Consider the following 27365-nt stretch of genomic DNA (forward strand, 5'->3'; position numbering starts at 1 on the left):
TACAAAAGTAATTTTTAAAATAGAATAATTTTATGCTTAAATATTGACAATAATTTGAAACATTTGTTTGGATAAATATGGGTTTTTCATATTTAAAATCAAGAACTCAAAATAAAGTATAAAATGAAATGGATTTAATTTTTTAGATATTAAGATAGTTAAATAGAATTAACTAGACTAAATTTATAATGTATGTAGGTTTTTTTCCACAAATCATTGGCATACAGTTTTATGCGAATGTGTATGTTTTACCCATATGATGTTGATGATTAGCAACGAATGTTGCACAGCTAAATCCTTGTGCATCTATTTGAAAACATAGGAATGAATGTTAACACCAGCATAATGCCTATGTTACTGCAAGTTTATAGGTAATGAATGTAAGGGCAGTTCTATATTGCATGAGATGGGTGTACACTGTGAAACATTTGTGTTTTGTTTCTGAGGCAACATGTTCTTCTGCAGATGCAGAAAACAGTTGTGTGGAAAATATTTATCATAGAAATGATTTTGGAATGTTGGCCTCAATTACATTTTTCATCTTCTTGACAAGTGCTTTTTCTTGTTCCTTGTTTGTCCAACTTTTATGTAAAATTCTTTATTTAGGAGGCCTTCAGTTGATTATTTCAGTAGGAAAAAATAGGCTGATGGGTTTGAAAGAAACTATTCATGCATGTAGGAAAATACCATGCCTTCACTTAGCTTGATTTCAGCATTGCAAATGATAAAAGCCTGGTTTCTATCTCTAATTTCACACTGACAGTGCAAGTGAGTGTACTGAACTGTTTGTGCTTTTCCCCCCTCATTTTGGGTGCACGCATGTATAACATACACATTTGTATATGTGTACATATCAAATTGCAGCAGTGAAGATTGTCAGCATTGCAAAGTGAAGATTGTCAGCGTTCAGTTGTGGACAAAAATTCAACTTGGTATTTTTTTTTTTACCCAGTTGAATAAAAAGGCATTCTGGAATTAATATTGATTGCCTCATGTTGATTCAACTTGGAAGCTGAACTAGATGACTTCCTGAGGTCCCTTCCAACTCTAATTTCAGTAGCGACAAGGAGGGAGTACATGGGGGTGCACATGCACCGCCTGAGAGCGGTGGTGCACCTCCTGTCAGGCCATGCTCCCTGCTCAGGCAACGGGCAGCGGGGCAGATGGGAGTGCTGGTCAGGGAGTGTGTGAGTGCAAGATGTAGGCCGCGGCCCCGCTTTCAGGAGCAGCATGGCTGCTCACAGGCTGGTAAGTTTTGCTGTGGGGGGATACTCATCCCCGGTTGGTGAGATTGGTCATGGAGGACCCCTGCCCTGGTTGGCGTGATCGGCCATAAGGTGACCCCCCTCCCCTGGTCGTTGACTGATCGCTGGGGGGGAGGAGGGAAGGACATGCCCCCCCGACTAAGGCAGTAGCAGTCACCCATGCCTAATTTTCTACAATTCTAATAATAATAATAAAAAAACCCTGTCAATTCCAAGAAAGTCAACTTGAGATACGAGATAAGAACAGGGTTCTTCCTGGGCCATGCAACATCACAGGACACAGGAGGAGGGGTGGATGTCATATACTTAGACTTCAGGAAGGCCTTCGATACGGTATCCCACCCCATACTGGTGAACAAGTTAAGAGGCTGTGACTTGGATGACTACACAGTCCGGTGGGTGGCGAATTGGTTGGAGGGTCACACCCAGAGAGTCATGGTGGATGGGTCGGTTTCAACCTGGAAGGGTGTGGGCAGTGGGGTCCCGCGTGGTTCGGTCCTTGGACCGATACTCTTTAATGTCTTCATCAGTGACTTGGATGAGGGAGTGAAATGTACTCTGTCCAAGTTTGCAGATGACACAAAGCTATGGGGAGATGTGGACACGCCGGAGGGCAGGGAACAGCCGCAAGCAGATCTGGACAGGTTGGACAAGTGGGCAGAAAACAACAGAATGCAGTTCAACAAGGAGAAATGCAAAGTGCTGCACCTAGGGAGGAAAAATGTCCAGCACACCTACAGCCTAGGGAATGACCTGCTGGGTGGCACGGAAGTGGAAAGGGATCTTGGAGTCCTAGTGGACTCCAAGATGAACATGAGTCGTCAGTGTGACGAAGCCATCAAAAAAGCCAATGGCACTTTATCGTGCATCAGCAGATGCATGACGAATAGGTCCAAGGAGGTGATACTTCCCCTCTATCGGGCGCTGGTCAGACCGCAGTTGGAGTACTGCGTGCAATTCTGGGCGCCGCACTTCAAGAAGGATGCGGATAACCTGGAGAGGGTCCAGAGAAGGGCCACTCGTATGGTTAAGGGCCTACAGACCAAGCCCTACGGGGAGAGACTAGAGAAACTGGATCTTTTCAGCCTCCGCAAGAGAAGGTTGAGAGGCAACCTTGTGGCCGCCTATATGTTCATCACGGGGGCACAGAAGGGAATTGGTGAGTATTTATTCACCAAGGTGCCCCCGGGGGTTACAAGAAATAATGGCCACAAGCTAGCAGAGAGCAGATTTAGATTGGACATTAGGAAGAACTTCTTCACAGTTCGAGTGGCCAGGGTCTGGAACGGGCTCCCAAGGGAGGTGGTGCTCTCCCCTACCCTGGGGGTCTTCAAGAGGAGGTTAGATGAGCATCTAGCTGGGGTCATCTAGACCCAGCACTCTTTCCTGCTTATGCAGGGGGTCGGACTCGATGATCTATTGAGGTCCCTTCCGACCCTAACATCTATGAATCTATGAATCATTCCATAAATAAAGATTCTGCAGGATAAATGTTGGTTTTCCATATACCTGAATAACCTTGGTGTTCACCACCTACATTTAAATCTAGTTAAAATAAGGACAGACAAAGATTATACACATGTGTATGTGCATGTATACAAAATTTGTTTTAATTACTCTAAACCACAGCTATATTTTTCATTTCAACACAGTTTAATATATTTGAGAGATTTAAAAAAAAATGTTTTACACCAGATAGTGAATGGTTGTTCACAGATTAATAAATACACATTTAGCTAGTAAAAGTTAGGGCCTTTTTCACTTGAGTTTTATGGCACTCAGATGCATAGCAATCTCTGAAACTTCTTTTATCCTTACAGAAGGATTATTCAGCTACTCTTTTAGAATTAGTTTTACAGATACTTAGTATAGTCAAGTGTCAGGAACTGAAATCAGCAGTTATTTATAGTGACCTTCTCCAATGGCATAAAAGAAAAAAAAATCAATTTGTTCCCAGTGTTAATTCCAATATAGCCCTTTAGTTTCCATGCACAAGCTTTTGGTTATTTAGCTGAACTGGTGACTGAACTCTGATTTGGGAAAGCTAATGCTCATTAACCAGCATTAATACATGTGGCACAGAACACAAAACACTATTGCTGACAATTTTGTTTATTAATAGGTCAGGTTACAGGGACACAATTTGGAAGAGGAAGATAAAATTCTAGTGAGCTTGAACTCCAAATTAAGCCAAATATATGCTATCTCTATCAATACCAACCAGTTAAGTCTTGATTTATGGTATGGAAAGAAGACAAATTGTACCAAGTTAAGTTTGGGGGTGTTGAGTAGGGACCATGAAGACTGCACTTTTTGGGTACAGTGCAGTCTTCATGATCCCTACTCAAACCAGCACTCTCTCTCTCTCTCTCTTTCTCTCTCTCAACTTTCCTGACATGGTGTTAATCCAGTGAGCAGGTCATTGGAGAGGAGTGAGCCTTGCTTGCAAGGATGCAGCATCTTCTGTTGCAACCAAACCTCACATAGGTCCCTTCGTGGGTAGTCTATGACCTCTTAACTGACAACCCCCCCTTACAACATTCTTCATATTTGCTTTGCAGACTCTGCTGGACCCTTCCCAGCACTGGCCTTTCCTTATGCCATTTTATGGTCTTTCTAGTAAGCTCACATTGGAACAGCCTTTCTTTTAGCTTATGGGCTTCTCTACACACGGCCCTTTTAAGCAGGATTAGCCTAAAGTCGCCATTTTTAAGGTGCATTAAAGGTGCGTGTCCACATGTGCATGCCCTTAATGTGCTTTAAAAGTGGCAATTTTAGGCTAATCCTGCCTAAATTTGATACTGCTTAAAGTGAGTCCTAAATTTAGGCACAATTAGCTAAGTCGCATTAGCCCACGTGTAGACACTGAATGTGCATTAACATGGTGTGTGTCAATGGACACACACCGCATTCATGTGCATTAGCACAGCTACACGTGGGCTAATGCAACTTAGCTATGCAAGCCTAAATTTAATGCGCCTTAATACATATTAGTGCGTCTATGTGTAGACACACACCTAAAGTGCCTTGATGCACCTTAAACAAAGGTGCATTAAGTTTAGGCACATGAAAGACACATGTAGACATGCCCTAGTTAGCCTTAATCAGGTTCTTATCCAGCCTATCCTAAGGCCTGTGCACAGTATGCATCCTGGGTCAGGCCTTTTGCTGCAAGTGTTCTGCTCTCCTTTGCTGCTAAAGTACTTCTACCTCTTACTGCTGGGGGTCCTTCCCTTATACTCCCATAAAAGCAGGGCCTCCTAGTCTGCAGTGCCCTTCTTAAAAGGTTGCTTTACTTTTTTTCCTTCCTTCCTTCCTTGTGATGGGGTCCACGGGTGGGGGTGGGGGGAATGGGACTGTTACAAGGATTTAAAGCAAACCAACTTTTCCACAGTAATCGTGTCATATATATGTTCCCATCAATTATTGGGCATTAATAGCAAATTATGAATCAAGAGTCCTTACAGTGACTATTTCAGAGTTCATCTAGGTTAAAAATTGTTTTCAGTAGTTCAGCTCCTGCAGATAAACAGACATTCATAGAAACCATGGTATGCTCATGGAAACTGATTTTAAAAACCTTGCTTAGTTAACCAAATTTTTCCCCTGGCTCCTAATTCTAGGCCTTTCTGGTAAATTCTGTAGGTTTAGGAGCAATTTGGATTAAGATTAAAGACCTATTAATTATAGTAAGTAAAGATTTCTCTAGGAAATAAATAAGGCTGCAAATGGTATCAATGGTAAGTAACTTCCCTCATGACTATGTATTAAAATAATTATGCTATGAAAATTGTACCTCAGAAAAATTCCTTTGAAATGAGCTGCTAAGGATTGCTGTTACTTCAGTTGTGCAAATTCAGAGTGTCCAAGGAGATTCAAAATCCAACTTCCTTATAAAGGGGTAAACTAAAACTAGGATCCTATATATCAGAGTATATATTCTACAGTGTAAGGAAAAAGGGAAGATTTACAGTAAATATAACTTTAATGTCCAATGAGGCAAAGTCTTTCCCTTGTAGCGCATACACATCTTAGTATTCTTAAAAATAAAGAAATAGTTGATATTTGTAATATGATGAATTTAGTGAATAGAGTTCCTAATTCTGCTCACAAAAATGAATAAGAAAAAATGCCTCTAATTTTGTTAGGATTGTTCCAGGACTAACATTATGGAATTATAACCCTCAATATTATTAAATCCAGATCAAATGGGATTTTCATTCCCGCCATCTGACTTTATTTTAAAACAAAAGGAAAGGAAGACCTCAACTGGAGAAAGAAAGGAAACTCAAAATGGATAGACAAAATAGAGATAAGAATTGTAAAAAAGATTTCTTTGGGAAGTGGAATTTTGTTTACACCTGCACAAAGATTTAGTGCTCAGGACTGAATTATTTTGATAAATTGTACACTACCTAAAGTATCATAATCCTGATAAAGGAAACACCATGGTTATTTGCAAATGCAGAATGAAATATACAAGAATGTGCTCCTATATTTAAACAACATTCTTCAACACAACAGTTATTTTTGGGTTAAGGGATTTAAAGTTTCCAACTTGTTGCATGTGATCTGGTTGGCCTTTTTTGTGGGGTGTCAGCTGTGAAACTAGAGCCAACATCAGCAAAGACCATTTGGTAGAATGGAGTTTGCATAATACTCCATATACTCTTAGTTTCCTCTCACATAGAAAAAAAAATTCCCATGTCAGTGCATACTGGGATTAACAGCTGCTTCAAAGATGGTTAAAAGCCAAAAGTCACTTGAGGAAAAGATGCTGTGTTTTACACAGAAACAAGGAACAACTTTTGAAACTACTTAAATTTAATGGGACTCCCATCTATATTCACCGCGGCCATCATGTGCACATGTATATAAGCATGTACACATGCACATTTAACTACGATATATGAGTGTACTTGAATGCTGTGAAACATTCCACACAATTATAATGTTTGAAAAACTCCATTATAAATTACTGAATGTGAATGTAGAACAGATTGTTTATTTGGAAGACAAAACTATAAGACTCTTTTCAAGAACAACGTAGAGCTAGATTTGTGTCTCAACTGAGAGGTGAGTCGAACTTTATCCATAAAGGGTGAGTCAATCTTTGTCCAGTACCGGTTTTCATAAAGGGCCCAGCACAGTTACACTAATATGCTTTTTGGCAATGTCAGCAAATCAAATTAGTGCATACTGTAATTTTTCAGCCATTCTGGAATGGGCTTATTGTTATTTTAAGGAAACTAGCATAGGGCGAATATTGAAATAATTAAAAACAAAAGTTACTAATAGGTTTTCTTAGATGTGCAGGCCTTTTCTGTTCACTCCTCTTGTTATGCAAGTAGGTCAGTTTCCTAAGTGACTCTGGGTGCAAACTTGAGGAGGGAAAGGAAGAGCAAAAAATAACAGCTGCTGCCCCTATTGGCTGACCATGCCACCAATGGAAACCACTGCTAACCCGTGTGTTACTGCTCACAGGATACAAGGACAGATTTGGGAGGGAGCGGGGGGGCGGCTAGAAAGGACCTCAGGAGGTCATCTAGTTCAACCCCCTGCCCAAAGCAGGACTGTCCCTTTCTAAACCACCCTAGACAAGTATTTGTTTAACTCTTAAAAAGAGTTATCTTAAAAAGAGTGCTCTTAAGAAGTTTCAAGGATGGAGCTTCCACGGCCTCTCTAGGTAATGTGTTCCAAAACTTAACCACTCCCATGAGAAAATCCTTCACAATATCCAACCTAAATTTCCCCAGCAGCAATTTAAGACTATTACTTCTTACTATTTGCAAACAAATTATAGGCCAAGAGTAATTATTTGGTGAATATTTTTAATAATGAATATTCAGCATGGTTGTCTGTGAGAACAACTTCTACTTTAGAAAAATATTTCACAAAAATGTCTCAAAATAGTTGATTACTGCCCTACTTTTCTTATCAGTTAAATGCATTTCTTTTGTATGGATTTGATTCTTCGGCTATTTGTATGGCCCTGTGGTACTGTAGTTATCTAAGTACCTCCAACATTTTAAATGTCCTTTTCCATCACCAAATACTTATGTAGAAAGGAAATACTATTATTAAAATTTCACAGGTGCACAGTAGAAACACCAAAAACTCGATTCAGAGTGATTAAGTGACTTACTACAGATTGCGTAGGAAAACTTTGCTGGAACAGGGAACAACATGTAGTTTTCTCAAGTTCTAGACTAACACCCTTATTAATGGATCATTCTGTCTTTCTCTGCTTAAGCTAGCAGCCAAACCAAAACTAGAAAGATGTTCCCCTTCTATGGGGGAAGCTTTGTGGGGGGATCTGAACCATATTAGTGGCTCCAGTGTTACACTTTTCCCAGCTGGCAAAGCAACATGGCTGGGATGTTCCTTTGCCCCAGCAATCTCTGGTTGTAGAACAGCATCTAAGACAACCAGAAACGCAGCCTTTAGACTGTTCTCTACACAACAGGGAACTTAAGACTTGAATTCATCTTAGGTCTTGTCTATACCACTGTAGTGGCCAGTTGCAGTAAGATTCATAGATTCATAGATGTTAGGGTCAGAAGGGACCTCACTAGATCATCGAGTCCGACCCCCTGCATAGGCAGGAAAGAGTGCTGGGTCTAGATGACCCCAGCTAGATACTCATCTAACCTCCTCTTGAAGACCCCCAGGGTAGGGGAGAGCACCACCTCCCTTGGGAGCCCGTTCCAGACCCTGGCCACTCGAACTGTGAAGAAGTTCTTCCTAATGTCCAATCTAAATCTGCTCTCTGCTAGCTTGTGGCCATTATTTCTTGTAACCCCCGGGGGCGCCTTGGTGAATAAATACTCACCAATTCCCTTCTGTGCCCCTGTGATGAACTTAAAGGCAGCCACAAGGTCGCCTCTCAACCTTCTCTTGCGGAGGCTGAAAAGATCCAGTTTCTCTAGTCTCTCCCCGTAGGACTTGGTCTGCAGGCCCTTAACCATATGAGTGGCCCTTCTCTGGACCCTCTCCAGGTTATCCGCATCCTTCTTGAAGTGTGGCGCCCAGAATTGCACGCAGTACTCCAACTGCGGTCTGACCAGCGCCCGATAGAGGGGAAGTATCACCTCCTTGGACCTATTTGTCATGCATCTGCTGATGCACGATAAAGTGCCATTGGCTTTTTTGATGGCTTCCTCACACTGACGACTCATGTTCATCTTGGAGTCCACTAGGACTCCAAGATCCCTTTCCACTTCCGTGCCACCCAGCAGGTCATTCCCTAGGCTGTAGGTGTGCTGGACATTTTTCCTCCCTAGGTGCAGCACTTTGCATTTCTCCTTGTTGAACTGCATTCTGTTGTTTTCTGCCCGCTTGTCCAACCTATCCAGGTCTGCTTGCAGCTGTTCCCTGCCCTCCTACCTCTAAGGACAGGGCTAAACACACCTCATCCATACCTTGAGGCCACTGATGCACTTCTGACCCACAAATTCACCAATGAGATTGCTCTGCTTTCATCTTCATCACCTGCTCTAGAACCCTCAGTTTGCAGCAGGCCTGAGAGTAGCTACTGGGAACACGCCTAGCAAATCCTTGCTTGTCAGCTTCTGTGTCTAGAGTACAATAGTGGATGCAGGTGGCTGAGGCATGTTCAGTCTCATCTTCCTCTACCACAGCATAGACAGCCCATTAGGTGCCTACACTTAGATGAAAAACTTAAAATTAAGGTGTCTTGTCACAGGAAGGCAATCCTATTTGACTGGGTTCAGGCACATAGGAACCCTATGCAGCTTATGTAGATATACTTATGTTGTAACTCACCAAAGCATATGAATTTCTGATTCAGTTAGTCTATAAGCAGGGACCTACTTTAATTGCAGTTTCAGGATTTCCAAGGAAACCACAAAAAATGGCAGTTTCCACGATCACCGCACAAAATGGCATTTCCCAAGATTTTGCATGGAATTGTCTGGAAGACAGCTTACTGAAGAAAGCTTACTGAAATACAAAGAAAGCCATAGAGCACATGGTTTCAGAGAGAGGTAGTGAAAGACTGAGGTAGTGACGTAGACTCAGTGAAGGTGCCAGTCAGAAAAGCAAAAGAGTTTCAGTGCCATCTCTTAAGAAGCCAGATGAAATGCTGCAGCAATGCTGCAGTCTGAAAATGAGTGGTCAACCAATCAGCGGTGAGGGGTGGGGCTTCTGGAGGCCCCTTGGCCAATCAGCAGCAAGTGGGGGGGGAGGGGGCCTGCCATGATAAGGCTGCAAAATCGGCTCTGAGAATCACAAGCAGCCTGTAAAAATCCCTTTGTCTCACCACAATTTAGGTAGATCACTATCTATAAGGTTCACCTCTATCCTGCCTTATGCAGTTTATAGAGAAATGTAGGCACATCTGAAAAATGATCTGAATAGACAGATAGATACTCTGTACAGAAAATGGGAAGAAGTAGGCTTCTCCAAAGAACCTAACCAATTCTAAGAACAAGAGAAAGTCTGAACTCCTACCTCTTTAGAAGTATGGCACCAAACCTAGGCTGCACATCAAAGAGTCCCATTCATTTGGTATCCACAATACCTACTCCTTCTTCAGAGGTTAGCTGCTTGTTGGGGTGATGTGGCACACCATTTGCAGGACAGGTTCTGGTCTCTGCTTTCTTATTTTGATTTTGGTTTTTGATATTTTTTAACCAAAGAATATCCATTTTGCATTAGACAGTCCTTAGAGCTGGGCCTGGAACTCAGGTCTCTCTTTAGAAATGTCGTGATCATCCGGCTACAAAGTTAAGCTCTCTCTTGTTTGTCCTCCTTCCAGCCTTGTGAACTGTACATTCTAGACTGCCCAGTGGGCAACCTTCAAGAGGAAGGGTTCAAGGTGTCCCACCCAGATTGTTCTTTAGCCTGGCAGGAAGGGAACTCTCTTGGGAAGTGGGTCTTGTGGATTTGGATCTCAGTAAGCTGAGGAGAATCTAGGGACTCAGTTTCCCATTACCAGGGATCCTGGTTTTCTCTGATTAAAAATTGCAAATTCTCTGATTAAAAACCCCAAAGCCATGATTAAAATTAAAGGCTCCACACAGCCATCCCTCATGCTGCTGGTGCCCCTCACTCCCCCACCCCCCCACACCCTTCTCAGGCCTCCTGATGCCCCTCCCATCCCCAGAACAGCCCTCCAGCCCCCCTCCCCACAGGCACAGACACAGACACACAGACACACATGCACACACAGACACTGTCATCCACCCCAGAAGGTAAGTGTGTATGTGGGGAGGAAGGGATGGGGCAGGGCAGGGGAAAGAGGGGGCCAGATCAAGAAGGGGGGAGCGTGCCCTTGTGCCCGCTCCCAGGAGCAGGGCTGGGGGTGAGGGCAGGGGTACCCCTCTGCGAGCTGTACACACATGGGTCAGCCTGACAGGGGGATCACACATGGTAGCCGCCACTACAACTTTGCCACTGCACCCCGTATCGCCTTCCTGTGGCCGGCCGCATGGCTTTGCAGGCAAGCAGTGTAGGGCACAGTAGTGGCAGTGGCCACTGTGTGCAAACCACACATATGCCGCCCACCCGGGAGGGTGCGGTGGTGGTGGGGGACGCTTGCATGCGGCAGCTGCCACTACACTGCCGCTTGTGCCCCACATGGCTGCATGGCTCTGTGGCGGTATGGGGTGGTGGCTGTGATAGCTGTGTGCTGACTGGGGGCCAGGGCAGGGCTCACATGTGGTGGCCACCACCGCTGTGCTGTGGAGTCACGCCTGAGCGGAGGTGGTCGCCGTCCATAAGCCCCCCCATCCATGGGCACGGCTCTACAGACAATCAGCAGCGGCAGTGTGCGAAACCACCCTGCCTCCACTGGCAAGCGGCAGCGGTGGCAGCCACTGCATGTGAACCCCCCTCCACTTCAGTTCTCAAATTCCACCTGAATCATGTTTAGGCACCAAACTAACCAACTGGACCTCTCCCTAAGCGATCAAGTCACTTCTATAAGAGAATTTAGGGCACTTGTCACGTGATGAAGGGCCCTTGTACATGTAATAAAATTGACCCATTTAGCAGCTTAATCTCCCTTTTTAGCAATTTAATTGTGTAACAGTGTACACTTCTGGTGGCATATTGTGATTAAATTTCATAATAGTGTACACCTTCAGTGGCATGTTTTGACTTAACTGACTTTTTTATGTAGCAAAGTAAAACACATCCAATGTACTTTAGTTTGCTACGTAACAAATAACAGTGATATTCATCATGTGTACAAGGGCCATACATTCGTAGATAGCCGGCAGGGATGATGCATGTGGCTTTGGAAGCCCAGGCATGCTCCGGGAAGCTCAGGCTTGGCTGGCTTCCAGTGCCCTATGCATTGTTACCGCCACCTTCTCTGGCTGCCAGCACACCCAGCCACCCTCCTGCCACCTTCTCATACTGCCCCAGGGGCAAGTCAGCCCATTCCTGGATGGTCTCAGGCAGCAGGAAGGTGGCGGGGACGGTGCATGGGGAAGCCACCAAGCCCAAGCTTCCGCAAGCATGCCTGGGCTTCCAGCACCCACTGCACCACTGGATCTAGCGGGTGCTGCCTCCAAGCTGGGGAAGCACCTGTACAGCTAGCAGCCCACCAGCACAAGGAGTGAGGGGCCCGCTTTTTTTTCCCCACAATGGAGACTGCCCATGTCTCCTGTGTCTGGGGAGTGAGCGTCTGGTGGGCCAAGTGGCCCCTGAGCTGTGGGAGGTGCTGGTACTTCCCTCCACAGTGGCAGCATCCCTTGGGTGGCACCCACCTGGTGGCACCCCCCTCAGGTGGTCCTGGGGGGCAGCAGCACTGTGGAGGGAAGCATCAGGGTCCCCCACAGCTCTAGGGCTGCTTGACCCTCTAGTAGCTTGTCCCCTGGCCACGGTAGATGCAGGCAGGCTCCAGGAGAAAAAAAGAAAAAGGATCAGGTTCCTCGTCACTTTTTCTTTTTTTTTTTCTCAGCAGAGCCTGCTCATGTGAGCTGCCATCACATTGTGCAGCCCCTGAGCTGTGGGGAGGACCGATGCTTCCCTCCACAGCATTAGCAGCCCCTGGAACTGCCTGGGTGGGCTGCTAGTGGGAGGGTGCCGCTTAGGGGGTGCTGCAACCATGGAGGTAAGGACTGGGGCCCCTTGCAGCTCAGGGCCTGCTGGCAGCTTGGCCCCTGGCTGCAGGAGAGGCAGGCAGGCCCCAGGAAAAAAAAAAAAAAGGATTGGGCATGTTGCCGCTTTTTTTTTCCCCTTCAGCTGAGCCTGCTGGCGACAAGGGCTTGGGGAATATGAGCTAATGGGGCCATCACTATTCCATCACAGTGATGGAAGTCCCTAAATTGAAATGGTGAATTTTTAATTGACAAAATTAAAACCCCACCACTTCAATTCGGGGAGAACTAAACCTCTGGCACCCTTAGTCTCTTAAGTGATATTTGAAAATATTACACTTAATTTAATTTCTGTTTCTGTAAATAAACCAATCTTACCAAAATTATTCAACTTATTTCCAATTTCTTATCCAAATGAAAACAGCCCGCAGTACCAAGATTTTCAGCTCCCTGCTTTGCTTAAGGGATAACTGTACTTACAGTAGACTCTTTTTCCAAGATAATAGAAAGCGGATAAGTATTAACCATGGTTTTATTATTCTTGGCTTTCCTAGCATTTCTTGCTGATGGGAAATGTTTAATGGAATTTATTTTTGATGAATGGATATTAAAACACAAACTTCCATTAGTACCAAGCAACCTTTGAAGTAGAGCTGGCAGCCAGGAAAAACTGATTCTAAGGCAATGAAATATTTATTTTGAAATTGTTTTAAAACAGGCCTGAGAAAAAGAAATCAGTGGAGGGTAAACAATCAAGTTCTAATCTGAGTTACACTGGTACAAATACTATTAATTTCAATTAAACTGGAAAACACCAGCTGAGATCAGAATCTGCCCCAAAGTCTCCATGAAAATGACTATGTGAATGAAAGTCAAATAATACTGTCTAGGAATAGGCTACTTAGGAGTTACTTTTAAAAAGGCTAGTACCATATTTACTTGACTACAAGATGACCCTGAATGTAAGACGACCCCCCAATAATTAGATTCTACACACAGAAAACGTATACATTTATTACAATTGTCCATGTATAGTATCGAATTATTATAGAGAATTATTTAAAATTCATCCCCTCCCCCCACCTTTGCTACTTCAGGTGGTGAAGGGAGAGGTGATAAGGGGAGTACTAATAGAGTAGCTGAGGGGGTAGACAGTGTGGGGACATGTGGTAGGGCAGGTGTGGGGGCAGTAATGGGGAAGGCAGCATGGAGGTGGTGCAGCAGGCAGTGAGAGAGGCAGGTGGCTGCTACCTACTCTCCCAACTTACTCTCCATTGTGTGTGCCCCCCCTCCCCACAACCTCAGGCTGCCCCAGTTCCCCGTTCCCTTCTTCCCCCTTCCTCCCCTTTCCACACTGCTTCTGCCACCCACAGTCCCAGGTCTCCACTCCTCCTCCTCTCATCTCCTCCCTCCCAAAGTATCTCCTTCCCTGCTTGTCCCTCAGCATCCCCCTCCCTTACCATTGCTCCATGCTGGCAGCCTCCATCCCTGCTGCAGACTGGGGCATGGAGCATGGCTCCAGCCTGCTCTGTAGCAGTGGTATGGAGCTGGTACTGCTGTTCCAGCCTGGCCCTGTTGCAGCAGGGGTGGGGAGCCAGCGCTACTGCTACAGGGCTGGACTGAAACTATGGTCCATGCCCTGGGATGCAGCAGGGATGGAGCCTGTGGTGGGCCAATAGGGGGTGCTCCTGCACTGAGTCACCCACCTCACTGTGCCTGACCACCTTCCAGACTCTGAGTACCTCCCTGGGGGTGCCTCATGTCTGGCCAAACCCCTTCCTGGAGCACACCCACTAGCCTGGGGGTAATGCCACCACCACCCAGAGTCTAGACTGATCTTGGCTCTGTGGCCCCTGAGAAACACAGGCCTAGTAGCCCTTGAGGGTACTTGACCCACTTCAAGAACTTGGGGTGCTTCCCTCAGTCTGAAGCACAAATAGTCGACTGAACCAAGTCAGCCCCTTAGTCAGTCAAACCAAGGGGACCCCAAGGCATAATCTAGTCCCTCTCTCAATAAGTCTCCCATGCTAGGTACAAAGGAGAACTTTATTGGTTACAAGGAGTAGGTTTGGGATAGAGTACAGAGTAGAGCAATATCAGAGAAATCCCATAATGCAAACAGGGTGGCTGGGTAGCCTTTGATCACACATCTGAATTACTGAAAGCTATATATCTAGTTAGATCTTAGGTAGCTTACTCATGAGTATCATCCAGGGCAGGTGGAGATTCCCTCTGGAGGTAGGCAGTTCATTGATCATGAGTTTCAAGAGAGAGAGCAAGTTTCAGATGGTCCAGCTTCTCTTTCTGAGTTTTTGTATCATGGCTATTGCCCCTCCTCCTGGGCAGTTCTTAACTTTTGTAGATCTTATGACCTCATTTACCTGGTCCAATGGAGGCCAGCACCTGTTGGTTGCTAGCCAACCAATTTGAAATGCATCACTGGTTGCTGGGTAAACTGGCAGGGTCCCTAGCCCCCTCCCAGTCAGGTAGGCATTGCTTAGAAATAGGGAGAGTAAGCCAGGTATGTGATGCCAGTCACGTAGGCAGAGGGAACAGGTTTTCCCCGTCCCTCAGGAATGTATCCAGCTCAGGTTACAACTCAGGGTCACCTGAGAGAGGAGGCAGAGGAGTCTGCCCTTTGCAGTGACCATGTTAACCAAATTGTCACGTAGCAGAATTTTTGGGGAGAGACAGAGGTGGCATTCTGCTACACTCTCCCCCCCCCCCCCCCTTTAAAAGCTTGGGCACATGGCTTTACAGAGCCGTGGATACAAACGCATTTCATTTGGAAGGGTCACCTTTCATGCCTAAAGAGAGATTACATACTACATAAGACTGGTTATAACAATACTACACATAGGACATCGAAACACATTGGGGAGCTCCCCCGCCAGAGCTCTTTTAGGTGGGCCTGAGTCCATCTGACCCACTACCTAGAGTCCTTTCATGACAGGGCATCTGCTATCACATTCTGGTTTCCCTTGATGTGTTCAGTGGTGAAACTGAACTCTTGAAGCTGCCAGGCCCATCATTAAAGCTTGGCATTGGTGTTTTGCCTTATCTACAGCCACTGAAGTGGGGCATGGTCTGAGAGGACGGTGAACTGATGCTCCCACAGATAAGGCCTCAGCTTGTCCAGCACCCAGACAATTGCCAAACTCTCCTTCTCAGTAGATGACAGGTTCTGCTTGTGAGGGATTAACTTCCAGCTTAAGTAAACCACGGGTTGTCATGTCTCTTTGTGCTCTTGTAAGAGTACAGCTCCCAGTCCTGAGTTGGAGTCATCAGTGGCTACGTAAAAGGGTTTATCATGGACCAGTGCCTTCAGAATTGGTTGTTTGATCAGGGCAACCTTTAGGGTGTCAAATGCTTCCTGACACCCCTGCTTCCAGACCACAGGATCAGGGCTGCCCTTCTTGGTCAGCTCATGCAGGGGAGCTGCCATCACTCCAAATCCAGGGACAAACCGCCTGTAATATCCAGTCAGGCCAAGGAAGGCTCTGACTTGCTTCTTGGTTTGTGGGGGTGGCCAGTCTCTAATAGCCTTGATCTTGTCCCACAAGGGAGCAATCTGACCTCCACCCACACAATGTCCCAAATATACCACTTCAGATAGTGCCAACTGGCACCTTTTGGCTTTCACGGTAAGACCAGCTTTCTTGATCCTACCTAACATGGTGGTCAGATGAATCATGTGTGATTCAAAGTCGTGACTGAAGACGGCGATGTCATAGATGTAAGCCAGGGCAAACTGCTCACACCCTTGTAACAGGTTATTAATTAGTCGTTGAAAAGATGTGGGAGAGTTGCGCATACCGAAAAGTAAAATTGTAAACTGATAGGGCACATCCACACATGCAAGCACATGCGCTTGCAGCAGCTCCAAAAGAAGCAGTGCAAATTTGAGCCAGGGCTTTTTGCCTCAGTGCACGTGCTCGGACATGCACTTTGTTGTGGAGCAAATTGTGCCACTTGGGGTAAAATAACCCTGCCTGGCTCCTCCTGGATCCACAGCCAGTGGGAGCTAGAGCCTGGGGTCAGTACCTGTGCCAGACCCAGCAGTATAAAAAGCTGCCCTGTCCTGGACCAGCAATATAAAAACCTGCCTTGGCAAGTAGCTCAGGGTTTCTTGCCCTCAGGAGCTTCTGGTACCCAGCCAATTGGTATTTGGGGACACTAGCCCCTTGTGTCAGCTAGACTGCTGAAGCAGCATCTCAAATTCACTTTTTAAAATACCCCAAAATCCACATTCTTACACAATTAGAACAAAAGAGAGAGAGAAAGGGGGATTGATCGGATGGGCAATGTTTTATTGCTATATTTACAATGTTAAAGAAATTTGGAAGCCTACCAGTGTCTCTAGCATCATAATAAAATATATCCTAAATACCTATATGTTTTAATGTTTGCCTTGGGTTTCCTTATCACAGGGTGGGTGTGTGATGGGGGGATGTGGGGTTGTCAGGAAGGAGTGGGAAGGGGGGTAGGAGGGATGTGGAGGGATGTGGGAGGAAGTGAGTCACTGTGTGGGTAGGTGTGGGGGGACTGTAGGTGTGGGGGCTGCTTAGGAGGGGTGGGTCCCCTGCATGAATGCTGTGTGCCCCTGGTGACTGGAGGGGAATGGCGGTGCTGGTAGTGGTGGGAGCGTGGCGGCAGTAGTAAGCAGGGAGCTCCTGTAGATGCCGCTGGTGCTGTTGGCAGTGGGAGGAGGGGTGGTGAACGGCGACCACCCGCAGACACTGCTGGCAGTGACAGCGGTGGCCAGTGGTGATCGTTGACTGCCTGCAGATGCCGCTGGTGGCGGGGCAGGGGGGCAAGCGGTGACCGCCCATAGCCATCGCCGATAGTGTCGGCAGTGCCTTTTCTGAGGGGGTGCACTGTTACACTCAGGGCATGCATGTGCACCCTTGTGCACCCGCTACACATTGCCAATGGTCCCCTGCCCCCCACAGCACATGGACTACCCTGCCTGCAGGGTCCCTGGCCCCCCAAAGGGGTACAGATCCCCCCTCGGTCTCCAGCCCCCTGTCCCCTGCTCTTTTCCAGCCTCCAGAGGCTGGAGATGAGCAGGAGAACAAGCAGGAGGCTGGAGAGAATAGGAGGACAAGCAGGAGGCTCATTCCCCCAGCTCCCCATTTGTTCCCCTGCTCCCCATTCATTCCTCCATCCCTCATTCGTTCTCCTGCTCTCCATTCATTCCCTGCACCCCCAGTTCATTCCCCCTGCCCCTTGTTTGTTCCCCCAGCTCCCCATTCATTCCCCCAGTCCTCCATTCATTCCCCCAGATCCCCATGTGCTCTCCCAGCCCCCCCCCCCACACACTCACCGGCAGTAGCAGAGAATGAGAAGGAGGCTGGAGAGAGCAGGGGAAGTCTCCAGCTTATCTCCAGGGGCTTGTCTCCAGCCTTCTGCTGGTCTCCAGCCCCCTGCTCCTTCCCCTGCTTGTCTCCAGCCTCAGGAGGCTGGAGACAAGCAGGTGAACCAGCAGAAGACTGGAGACAGCCCCTGGAGACATTCTTCTGCTGTCTCTAGCTATCTGCTCCTTCCCCTGCTGTCTCCAGCCTTGGGAGGCTGGAGACAGCAGGGGAAGGAGCAGGGGGCTGGAGAAAGCTCCTGGAAATGAGCTGGAGACATTCCCCTGCTCTCTCCAGCCTCCTGCTCATTCTCTTCTACTGCCAGTGAGTGTGTGGGGGCTGGGAGAGCCAGCAGGGAACTGGGGGAACAAATGGGGGTCAGGAGGAACTAACGGGGGGCAGGGGGAATGAATGGAGAGTGGGGAGAGCAAGCCAGGAGCTAGGGGAACAAACTGGGAGTGGGGAGAACAATTGGGGGGGTGGGGAGAATGAGCGGGGAGTTAGGGAAGGTCCCCTCCCCCCTCCAGCAGCCCCCCATCCCCCTACTTACCTGGCAGAAGCTGGGTCCAGGTCCCTGAAGCTTGCACCGCTGCCTGCCCAGCATTGGCAGGCAGCATGCTTCAGGACTGGGGAAAGGGCCAATCACAGAGATGTTCTGGCAGCTTGCCAGAGTGTCTCTGTGGAGGACTGAGCCTTCAATTGCCTCAGGGCATGGTCTGGGACCATGCCCTGATCCGTTTTTTTCCCTTGGAGTTTTTTGTTTGACCCCTGGATATCCAGGGGTCTAATTTTGCTCCCCCACTGCAAATTTGCAGCAGGGGGAATGGATTTTTGTTCCTGCACATGCCTCTTGCAGCATCTCAAAGGGGTTTGAGATGCTGCAAGAGGCATGTGAGGGCTTGTCTGGACACGCCCATATAGTCCCACAGGCGCGGTAAAGGAAGACTTGGCTATGGCATCCGGATCCAGTGCCATTTACCAGAATCCTTTGGACAGATCGAGAGTAGAGATGACCTTGGTTGGGCCCAGGTAATCAAGCAAAGAGTCTGTCCTGGGCATAGGGTAAGTGTCAGGCGTGGTAATAGCATTCAGCTTCCTGTAGTCCACACAGAACTGGATGGACCCATCCTCATTTTGGATGAGTACCACCAGGCTGGCCCAGGGACTCATTCAAGGCTGGATTACCCCTAACTCCCTCATCTCTGCAAGCTCCCATTTTATTTCTTGCATACCTTTCAAGGTCCCATTGAACCTTTCTACAAGCCCATTTGTCTGAGGGTGTTAAGCTGTGGTCTTGAGGTGTTTTACCCCATAGCACTCCCACAGGCACTTCATCATGTCAGCCAGGAAGTTCCCACCCCTGTCAGTCAGGATCTTGGAGGGAAAACCCAGCTGAAAGAAGATTTTGGCCAGGGCTTCAGCAACTACTGGTGCCTCGCTGGAGGTGAAGGCAATTGCCTCTGGGTACTGAGCTTCGAAATCCATTAGAGTCAGGATGCATTTCTTCCTTCTGTAAGTCTTATGCCTGAGCAGGACTACGGTGTCTATACCCACTCTTTGGAAGTGTTGATCAATGATAGGATGGGGCTGTGGGGGAACCTTTCTCTTGTCCCCACTTTTGCCTGTTGCTGGCACGTTTCAAAAGATCTGCAGTAGTCTGTCACATTCTGGGCCAATAAAAGTTCAGGTGCATTATGTGCACTGTGCGGGTATCAAATTTATTTCCAATTAGTTACTGCACAGTAACGCACATGTAGCTGCCTTACTGCACAGTAACACTGTGTATGGATTGACTTGGGACTTACTTTAGTCCCAAATCAGTCCAAACACAGCGTTAATGCGCTTTATGCCTCCACGTGTAGAGATCGGCCTATTCCCGCTTACTGCACAGTAAATTTAAGCTGGCTGTAACAGGCACTCAAGCAGGAGCCCTGTTACTGAGAGGGTTTCAGGCCAGGTTGACCTGTGATTGCACCCCGCCAGGTGAAGGGAGTTTCAAATTGGGGGAGGGGTGGGATGATTAGCTCACCACAGTCAGCATAAATCTGGCGGCGGGACAAACACCTTTTGCCTTTGGGCACTGGAAAACAGATGAGAGACCCTCGGGACCCTGGAATAAAGAAGAGGAGAAGCCTTACCTGTGATCCAGAGAGAAGCCTGGAGCTTGGGACTCTGGACGACGACAGGTTGGCTACAAGTCAAAATACTCTCCTGGGAACCACAATCACTGTGGTGAATGCAGGGAAAGACGGCGGGGCTCTGGGAAGTTGCGTTGCCAGGAACCTTGGGAGCCAGTGAGAGAGAGGCTCTGGGACAGGGCTTGGGCAGTAGGAGCTAGATGGAGTCGCCAGGTCATCGAGACTGCAAAAGCACCAAATCAGAGATTCAATCGGCGAGGGAGCAGCGGGGCAGCTCACAGCATGAGCTATGAAAAGAAGTGGAGAACATACTCTGCTCATAAGACTTTTTAACCCCAGAGACTCTAGTAATTACAAGTATCCCTCAGGCATCCGGTGCCGAGAGTCCGTATCAGCAGCTCGGAATGCCCCCACTAAGGAGGTAATTAGTGAGGATATTGTTACAATACAGACTCCTACAATGCAAATAAAGGGTATTCTGTGAGTGTTTACTACCTGGGTGACATTAATAATTCCTTGCTGGGATACCATCACTGAATCCCTCTCTTTTTCTTTCTATCTAAGTTATGGCAGGTGTGTTTAAAGGGAGACGGAGCTGGGATTGTCCCCCGTCTCATATGGGTGTAAATGAACATGTATACATGCCCTCTCTTTTCTTGGGCTTACTAAAAAAAGTTCAGAAAAATGTGTATTTCACAATGCATGAAAACTGAAAAATAGTGAAACCTGCTTTGCATTGATATATGGTGACTGTCAACAGGTGTCATAGTGTAGATCATAAAGTTAGTTTAGCTGTGGTTTTGTAAGATGCATTAAATTTGCACTCCGATGGTCATTGTTTAAATCAATAGGAATATTTCTGGATCCTGGAAGGCTTAACTTATGCCATTTTCAATCACTGATCACATTTTTGTTGAGAAGTTTTCATAGTGTTTCACCCTGTCCCACTAGGCCTGCATTTGGCTTACTACATTTAAAAAATCAGGTCTATTGAAAATATGTGACTTAATTGTGACTAATTCTTTATCTCCTTACAAAATTGTTCCTGATTCATCAGTTCACTAATTGCTATTTCCTCTAAGTTTTTAAAATAGAGAAATTTTCAGAACTATGTTTGTTGTAGGAAAATTGAAGAGTATTCTAGTAGAAATGGAAGGACGTTGTAGCAATGATGATCCAGGAAATAAAAAAGAGGCAAGGATTTTGTAGGTGATATCTTCTATTGCACCAACTGCATAGCTGGAATAGACTTACACAAGCTTTTGAATGTACTACATACTACTTCAGAAAGAGTTTTCTTTGGTTTGGCAGATCTCAGTTGTAAGAGCTTTCTAGTAATATTATGAAAGTACATTTGGGTTTTATTCTTGTTAGAATGAAAAGATGAATTGCTGCATTATATTTCAATTAACTGATATGTAATTTAAATGATAAATTAATAATCAATCAGTGCACTTCTTGGTTTGATCACTAGCACTATTAAGTACCAATGTTAAGAAAGATCATTAGGATCTTGATGTCTAAGGTGGTGATTTTAGGATGTAGATGGGCGTTAACTATCTAAATACTTCTCAGAATTTGGATCTATGTCTATAGTTTTGATTTTTGTAGGTGAAGAATTTATAGTAACTAGATTAAAAATCACACCTGGAATTCAGAAACTGCATACTAAGGTATGCTATACCTGTAATATGCAATCAGCAGCATGGAGAAAATGCAAAGCTCAGCACTTAAGGCATGAATACTTTTTAATCCCAAGAGGCCAGGCTTTCCAGCAAGAGAGAGAGTAAAAACCAAACCAATATGTATCATCTACATAGGTGGGACTCCACCTATGACTGGTCCACAGGTATAGATGGCTATACCCTGTACAGGAGAGATTGTGTAGATAAAAGGGGTGAGACTGTAGCTCTGTATGTCAAGGAAAGCTACATGTCCCTGCAAAGTGACATTGGCACCCAGGGAGGACAACTGGAGTCCCTCTGGGTTAAAATACGTGGGGAACTTGGCACAGGGGAAATCATAGTAGGAGTCTACTACAGACCTCCTAACCAGAAACAAGAGCCAGACCAGGAATTCACCAGGGAACTGGCTGAGGCTGCATGCTCTTGGTGCATGGTTGTCAAGGGAGACTTTAACTACCTGGATGTCTTATGGGAAGAGCACTCGGCCAAAACCAATTGGTCGCAAAGCTTCCTCATATGCGTGGACAAGCTCTACTTGGCTCAGGAAGTTTATGGGCCAGCAAGAGGTAAAGCATTGCTGGACCTGGTACTGGCCAAAGGGGATGATCTAGTCAGTGACTTAAGAATCGATGGAAAGCTGGGTGATAGTGACCACGAGCTTATCACCTTTACTATACATCGCAAAGCTGGCAAGTCAGGCAGCAATGCAGAAGTCCTCGACTTTAGGAAAACTGACTTTGACAAGCTCAGGAGGCTCATTGTCCAGGCTCTAAGGGACCATGACTCAACAGAAAGAGAAGTCCAAGAGAAGTGGTTACTCCTCAAGGGAGAGATCCGTTGAACATCCCATCTCAGAGGAAGGGCAGCAAAAGGGCAAGGCAACCCCCTTGGCTCAGCAGGGAACTTGAGGACCTCCTACGCCTCAAAAGAGAGACTTATAAAGGATGGAATTACCACCAAGGAAGAGTACTCAGTACTGGTCCATGCCAGCAGAGAGTAGACCAGGAAAGCCAAGGCTGCAACTGAACTCTATCTGGCTTTTCATATCAAGGATAATTAAAAGTCCTTTTTCAGATATGTAGGTGGTCAGAAAAAAAACAGGGGTAACATTGGACCCTGTGGCAGGGCACTGGTTGTGCCTGCCACTTTAAGGGCCTGGAGCTAGCAGCTGCCTGGTGCCTGATGAGGGCAGCCATTTTGAACCTAGGGCTGCCTATATAAACAGGGCAGTTTTGATGCTAGAGGTGAGGCAACAACATTGCCTGGATGCAGGGCTGCTGGTATCATCGGGAGGTAAGGGAGGAGCTGTAGGGGATGGTCAGGAGGCTCCTGGTTCTGGGTACGACCTAAAACTGCACCCTGCCGGGAGTGGGTGGCCTGGTGGGGCTTTCAGTGGTGCGGGAGCCCCCAGGAAATACCAGGCCAGTTACCACCCTCATGAAAGGTGGGTCGGGGTGCCTTAACCCCTAGCCTCCACAACTGGGTGGGTTACCCCTTTGTAGGGTCTAGAAGGTGGACCCCAGTGAGAGAGTGGGGCCATAGACTCGCACCTGTCTGGAGCCCCTGACTGGTCAATTCTGGGGCCAGGACCGGAAGGGTCAAAGGGCCGGGGCCCCACCATGAGGAACACCCAAGAGCTGCACGGCTGGGGTCCCGACTGGCTTGGAGGTGGGCCAGGGCTAGTGAGCCAAAGGTCCCGAGAGGACCACACCCGGAAGGGGAAGCAGTTCAGGGAGCTATGCTGCCCAGGATGAAGGTGGATGAGGCTGCCAGAATGGAGGGATCATAGAGGGGTTCAAACAGTAGGATCCTGGGGCCCAGTGTGGGGCCGGTGATTGTGAAAACATCTGGATGCCATCTGCGAGGCTTGGGCTGCAGTGTAGGGGAGGAACGGAGCCGCAGATAGTGCCCCCTGGCATCGGGGTAGGAAATGGGCAGCCTCCCACTTTATTAAGATCAATTAAATAAAGCCTCCTGCTTCATTAAGATCAATAATTACCAACTAGGCATGGCAGGAGAGAAGGCGGGTGGTTAGCCCAGAAACAGGTGGGTGGGCCACTGGGAAGGCCTCCTGTTACAGATCCCTGCTGAACCAAACGAGACAACTGATAACTGACACCCAGGAAAAAGCCAACCTGCTTAATGGGTCTTTCATCAGCCCAAAGGGACTGCCCTGCCTAGTGGGACAACCAGAGTGAGGGCATATTTATACCCAGCATTGGTGTAGACCTTGTAAAGGAACACCTTGCCTGACCAATCTCATCTCCTATGACCAGGTGACATATCACCTGGACAAGGGAGAAGAGATTGAAATCATATATCGGGACTTTAAAAAAGCCTTTGGTCTGGTGTCTCATGAGCTCCTTATGGAAAAATTGGCCAAATGTGGCCTCCACTACTTCACAGTCCGATGGCTGGGAAATTGGCTCCGAGGTCAGACCCAGAGAGTAGTAGTTGATGGAAGCAAATCATTATGGTGCTCTGTGACCAGTGGTGTCCCCCAAGACTCTGTCCTTGGACCGGTTCTCTTTAACATCTTTATCAACGATGTGGACATTGGTGTCAGAAGTGCACTGGTCAAGTTTGCTGATGACACTAAACTTTGGGGCATAGCATTCACACTTGAGCACAGGCTGGTGATCCAGGCTGACGTGGATAAGCTTTGTAAGTGGGTGGATATAAACCTGATGACGTTCAATACCAGAAAATGCAAGGTACTCCACTTTGGGGGAAAAAACCCCCCGCAGCATGCTTATAGGCTTGGCAGTGCTACGCTCAGTAGCACCACAGCTGAAAGAGAATTGGGGGTTATGAATGACCACAAAATGAACATGAGCTTTCAATGTGGTGTCACAGTTGGTAAAGCAAACAACTCTGGCTTGTGTTCATAGATGCTTCTCAAGTAAATCTCAGGATGTCATCCTCCTGCTGTACTTGGCCTTGGTGAGGCTACAGCTGGAGTATTGCATCCAATTCTGGGCTCCATAATTCAAGAAGGATACCAAGAAGTTTGAGAGAGTCCAGAGAGCCATGTGCATGATCAGAGGGCAAGAGAATAGGCCTTATGATGAGGGGCTGAGAGCCATGGGACTCTTCAGCCTGGAAAATCACAGGCTCAGGGGTGACCTGGTGGCTGCCTATAAGTACGTAAGGGATGTGCATCAGGATCTGGGGGAATGTCTGTTCACCAGAGAGCCCCAAGGGATAACAAGGACCAACAGTCATAAACTCCTCCGTGACCATTTTAGGTTGAACATAAGGAAAAATTTCTTTACTGTCCGAGCCCCCAAGGCCTGGAATAGACTCCCTCCAGAAGCGGTGCATGCACCTACGCTGGACTCTTTCAAGAAACGTTTGGATGCTTATCTTGTTGGGCTCCTTTGACCCTAGCTGACTTCCTGCCCCTGGGGCAGGGGGTGGACTTGATGATCTCCAAAGTTCCTTCCAGCCCTAAAGTCAGTATGACCAAATAAGGTAAGGAAGCAATTCAAAACAACAGTAGTTTGCAATTTATTTTCCAAGGAAATACCTTTATAGGGCACAACCAGGTAAGTGCACATGTGTGTTTCCCCAGGGACAAATAGCAGTGGCACATAGTTATGTCACTATTTCTTGTCCCTAGGGAACACCCATGCTTGCGTGCTCTGGCGCATGGCAAGTTGCCCTGGATGGGGTGAGGGAAGCTTGGGCCAGCACCTGGACTGGCCTTAGAATCCTCACCTGGGGTCCTCAGGGCCTCCTGGGGTTCCAGCAGCAGCAATCTGAGTTTCCAGAGCCTGGCTGGAAGCTGGAGCATGGCTCCAGCAGGCCAGGCTCTGGTTTTGGGCACTGCATGCTACTGCCATGTATGCCACCCTGCTTTTTCTGCTGCAGGTTTTTTGACACTAGGATCTCCTGGTTTCAAACAACCCCACTATGCTGTAAATTAGCAGTGCAGTGAATGCCTGTATGTGCAGCATGTGTGGTTTGTGATACTGAAGATAGGTCTGCAGCACCGCAAATTGCATGTGTGCAGTTGTCTGGACGCGTCCAGAATGTCACTGCTTATCCTTGGGATTATTTATTGTGGTGAAATCCTGGCTCCACTGAATGACAGAATCACAAAAAAGTAGAGCTGGAAGAGATCCCAGGAGATCACCTTGTCCTCCTCGGGAGGTCATTGTGTTTAATGATGAAGTCCCAGTCATTTCACTAGGTCAGTATTACCCCAGCTATACATTCTGAACTTATATTTTTAGATCAGAAATGCTTTCTGGAAGCAAATGCCTGTTTGCCACATACTGTGGTAAATATTATCATAGAAAATCAGGATTAGAAGAAACCTCAGGTCATCTAGTCCAACTCCTTGCTCAAAGCAGGACCATCCCCAACTATATCATCCCAGCTAAGGCTTTGTCTAACTGGGTCTTAAAAGCCACCATAGATAGAGATTCCACAATCTGTCTGGGTAACTTGTCCTAGTGCTTTACTGTTGTAGTGAGTTTTTCCTAATATATAACTTAAACTTCCCTTGCTGCAACTTGAGACCATTGCTCCTTATTCTGTTACCTGCCACCACTGAGAACAATCTAGGTCCATCCTCTGTGGAACCACTCTTCAGGTAACTGAAGGCTACTATCAAATCCCCCTTCACTCTTCCCTTTTCCAAACTAAATAAGCCCAGTTCCCTCAGCCTCTCCTCAGAAATCATGTGTTCCAGCCCCCTCACCATTTTTGTTGTTCTCTGCTTATTATCAAAGTACCATGAGCCTATTATTGTTTCTTATTAGGTTTGTTTTGTTTTAGGGAGAGCCAGGTCCTCCAGGTCCTTATGGTCCTCCCGGAGCCCCTGGAATTGGACATCAAGGATCTAAGGTAATCATCATCAAGAATACATTTCCCATTACAATCCTGTTCTTAAGTGAATACTGTGTTGTAATATATGTGGTAATATTTTGAACAAAATTCTTTTTTGCTAGTTCAAACTCAAGCTTTTATCATTTGAAACTAAAAGGTGCCTTCCTGGTCAAGGTTTGATTATATATAATCTCTCTCATGGCAGTAAAAAAATCGAAGTACTTCTCTGAGCATAAAATACATGAGATTGATAATCCATGTGTAAAAGTAATCAAAGTACATATACATTTATTAGGTATAGATGCCTAACAGTATTGGAGGCTTGAAACCAAAGTTGACAGAGCACAAGGGACTGAATTGTCATTCATTTTCTTAGCTGGGAGAAGGGAATTCCCTTTAGGTTTTGCTGGTTGGTCTCATACATCAGTTCATTCCTCATTCCAAGTCTTCATAGTTGCTTTAGCCCATTGATCTTCTGTATTTTGTTAACATAGTGCCAGGTTTTAAACAGCAGCACTTCTTTGGGGGTTTTTCCCTTGTTCCTTGTGATCAAGGAAGTTATTTAAGCTGTGGGACAATGTGAGAGTATGGAGTGCTGTCACTGAGCACAAACTAATTATGAAGCCTTCGATCAATCCAGAATTATGGACAATGCATTACTATATGGAGTGAACAAGCTCCCAGCCTCTGCCAAGTGTGCAGAGCAGAGGCTGGGAACTGTCTTGATCAGGGACAGGTCTCAGCCCTGTGCTCTGATTGAGTGATTGAGGCACAGGGCTTGGAAAGAGCTGCAGGAGTGGGGTAGGTCTCAGCCCCCAGTCTTGATCATCCGGTGGGGCAACTAGCAATGAGGTATCTGTCCCACCAGCTGGGACCTGTCTCTTCCCTGCAGCTATTTCCAAATTTCCTACCTCTGACTGGGGAGCCAGTGCCAGGAGCTCCCTGCTGCTGGGGCAGGAAGACATTGTCCCTACCCCAGAAGCAGGCAGCTCCTAGCCTGGTGCTCCCTACCAGCCCC

The 27365-nt window shown here is 46.7% G+C and overlaps 1 protein-coding gene and 1 long non-coding RNA gene across 4 annotated transcripts in view; one reads left to right on the forward strand and one right to left on the reverse strand.

Moving 5' to 3' along the window:
* Positions 1-14949, reverse strand: part of LOC109285834 (uncharacterized) — a 65566-nt gene extending 50617 nt beyond the window's left edge. Inside the window, exon 1 of the long non-coding RNA XR_009462645.1 lies at positions 14532-14949. This is a non-coding gene — a long non-coding RNA (uncharacterized LOC109285834). The remainder of the gene's footprint in view (positions 1-14531) is intronic.
* COL28A1 (collagen type XXVIII alpha 1 chain) overlaps positions 1-27365 on the forward strand; it is a 189983-nt gene that overhangs the window by 57443 nt on the left and 105175 nt on the right. For all 3 annotated transcript variants that reach the window (XM_019498073.2, XM_019498072.2, XM_059728975.1), the window contains exon 12: positions 26297-26365. In XM_019498073.2, the coding sequence (XP_019353618.2) occupies positions 26297-26365 (69 nt within the window). The remainder of the gene's footprint in view (positions 1-26296; positions 26366-27365) is intronic.

This window comes from Alligator mississippiensis, chromosome 5, assembly GCF_030867095.1.
Source record: "Alligator mississippiensis isolate rAllMis1 chromosome 5, rAllMis1, whole genome shotgun sequence".
Lineage (NCBI taxonomy): Eukaryota > Metazoa > Chordata > Crocodylia > Alligatoridae > Alligator > Alligator mississippiensis.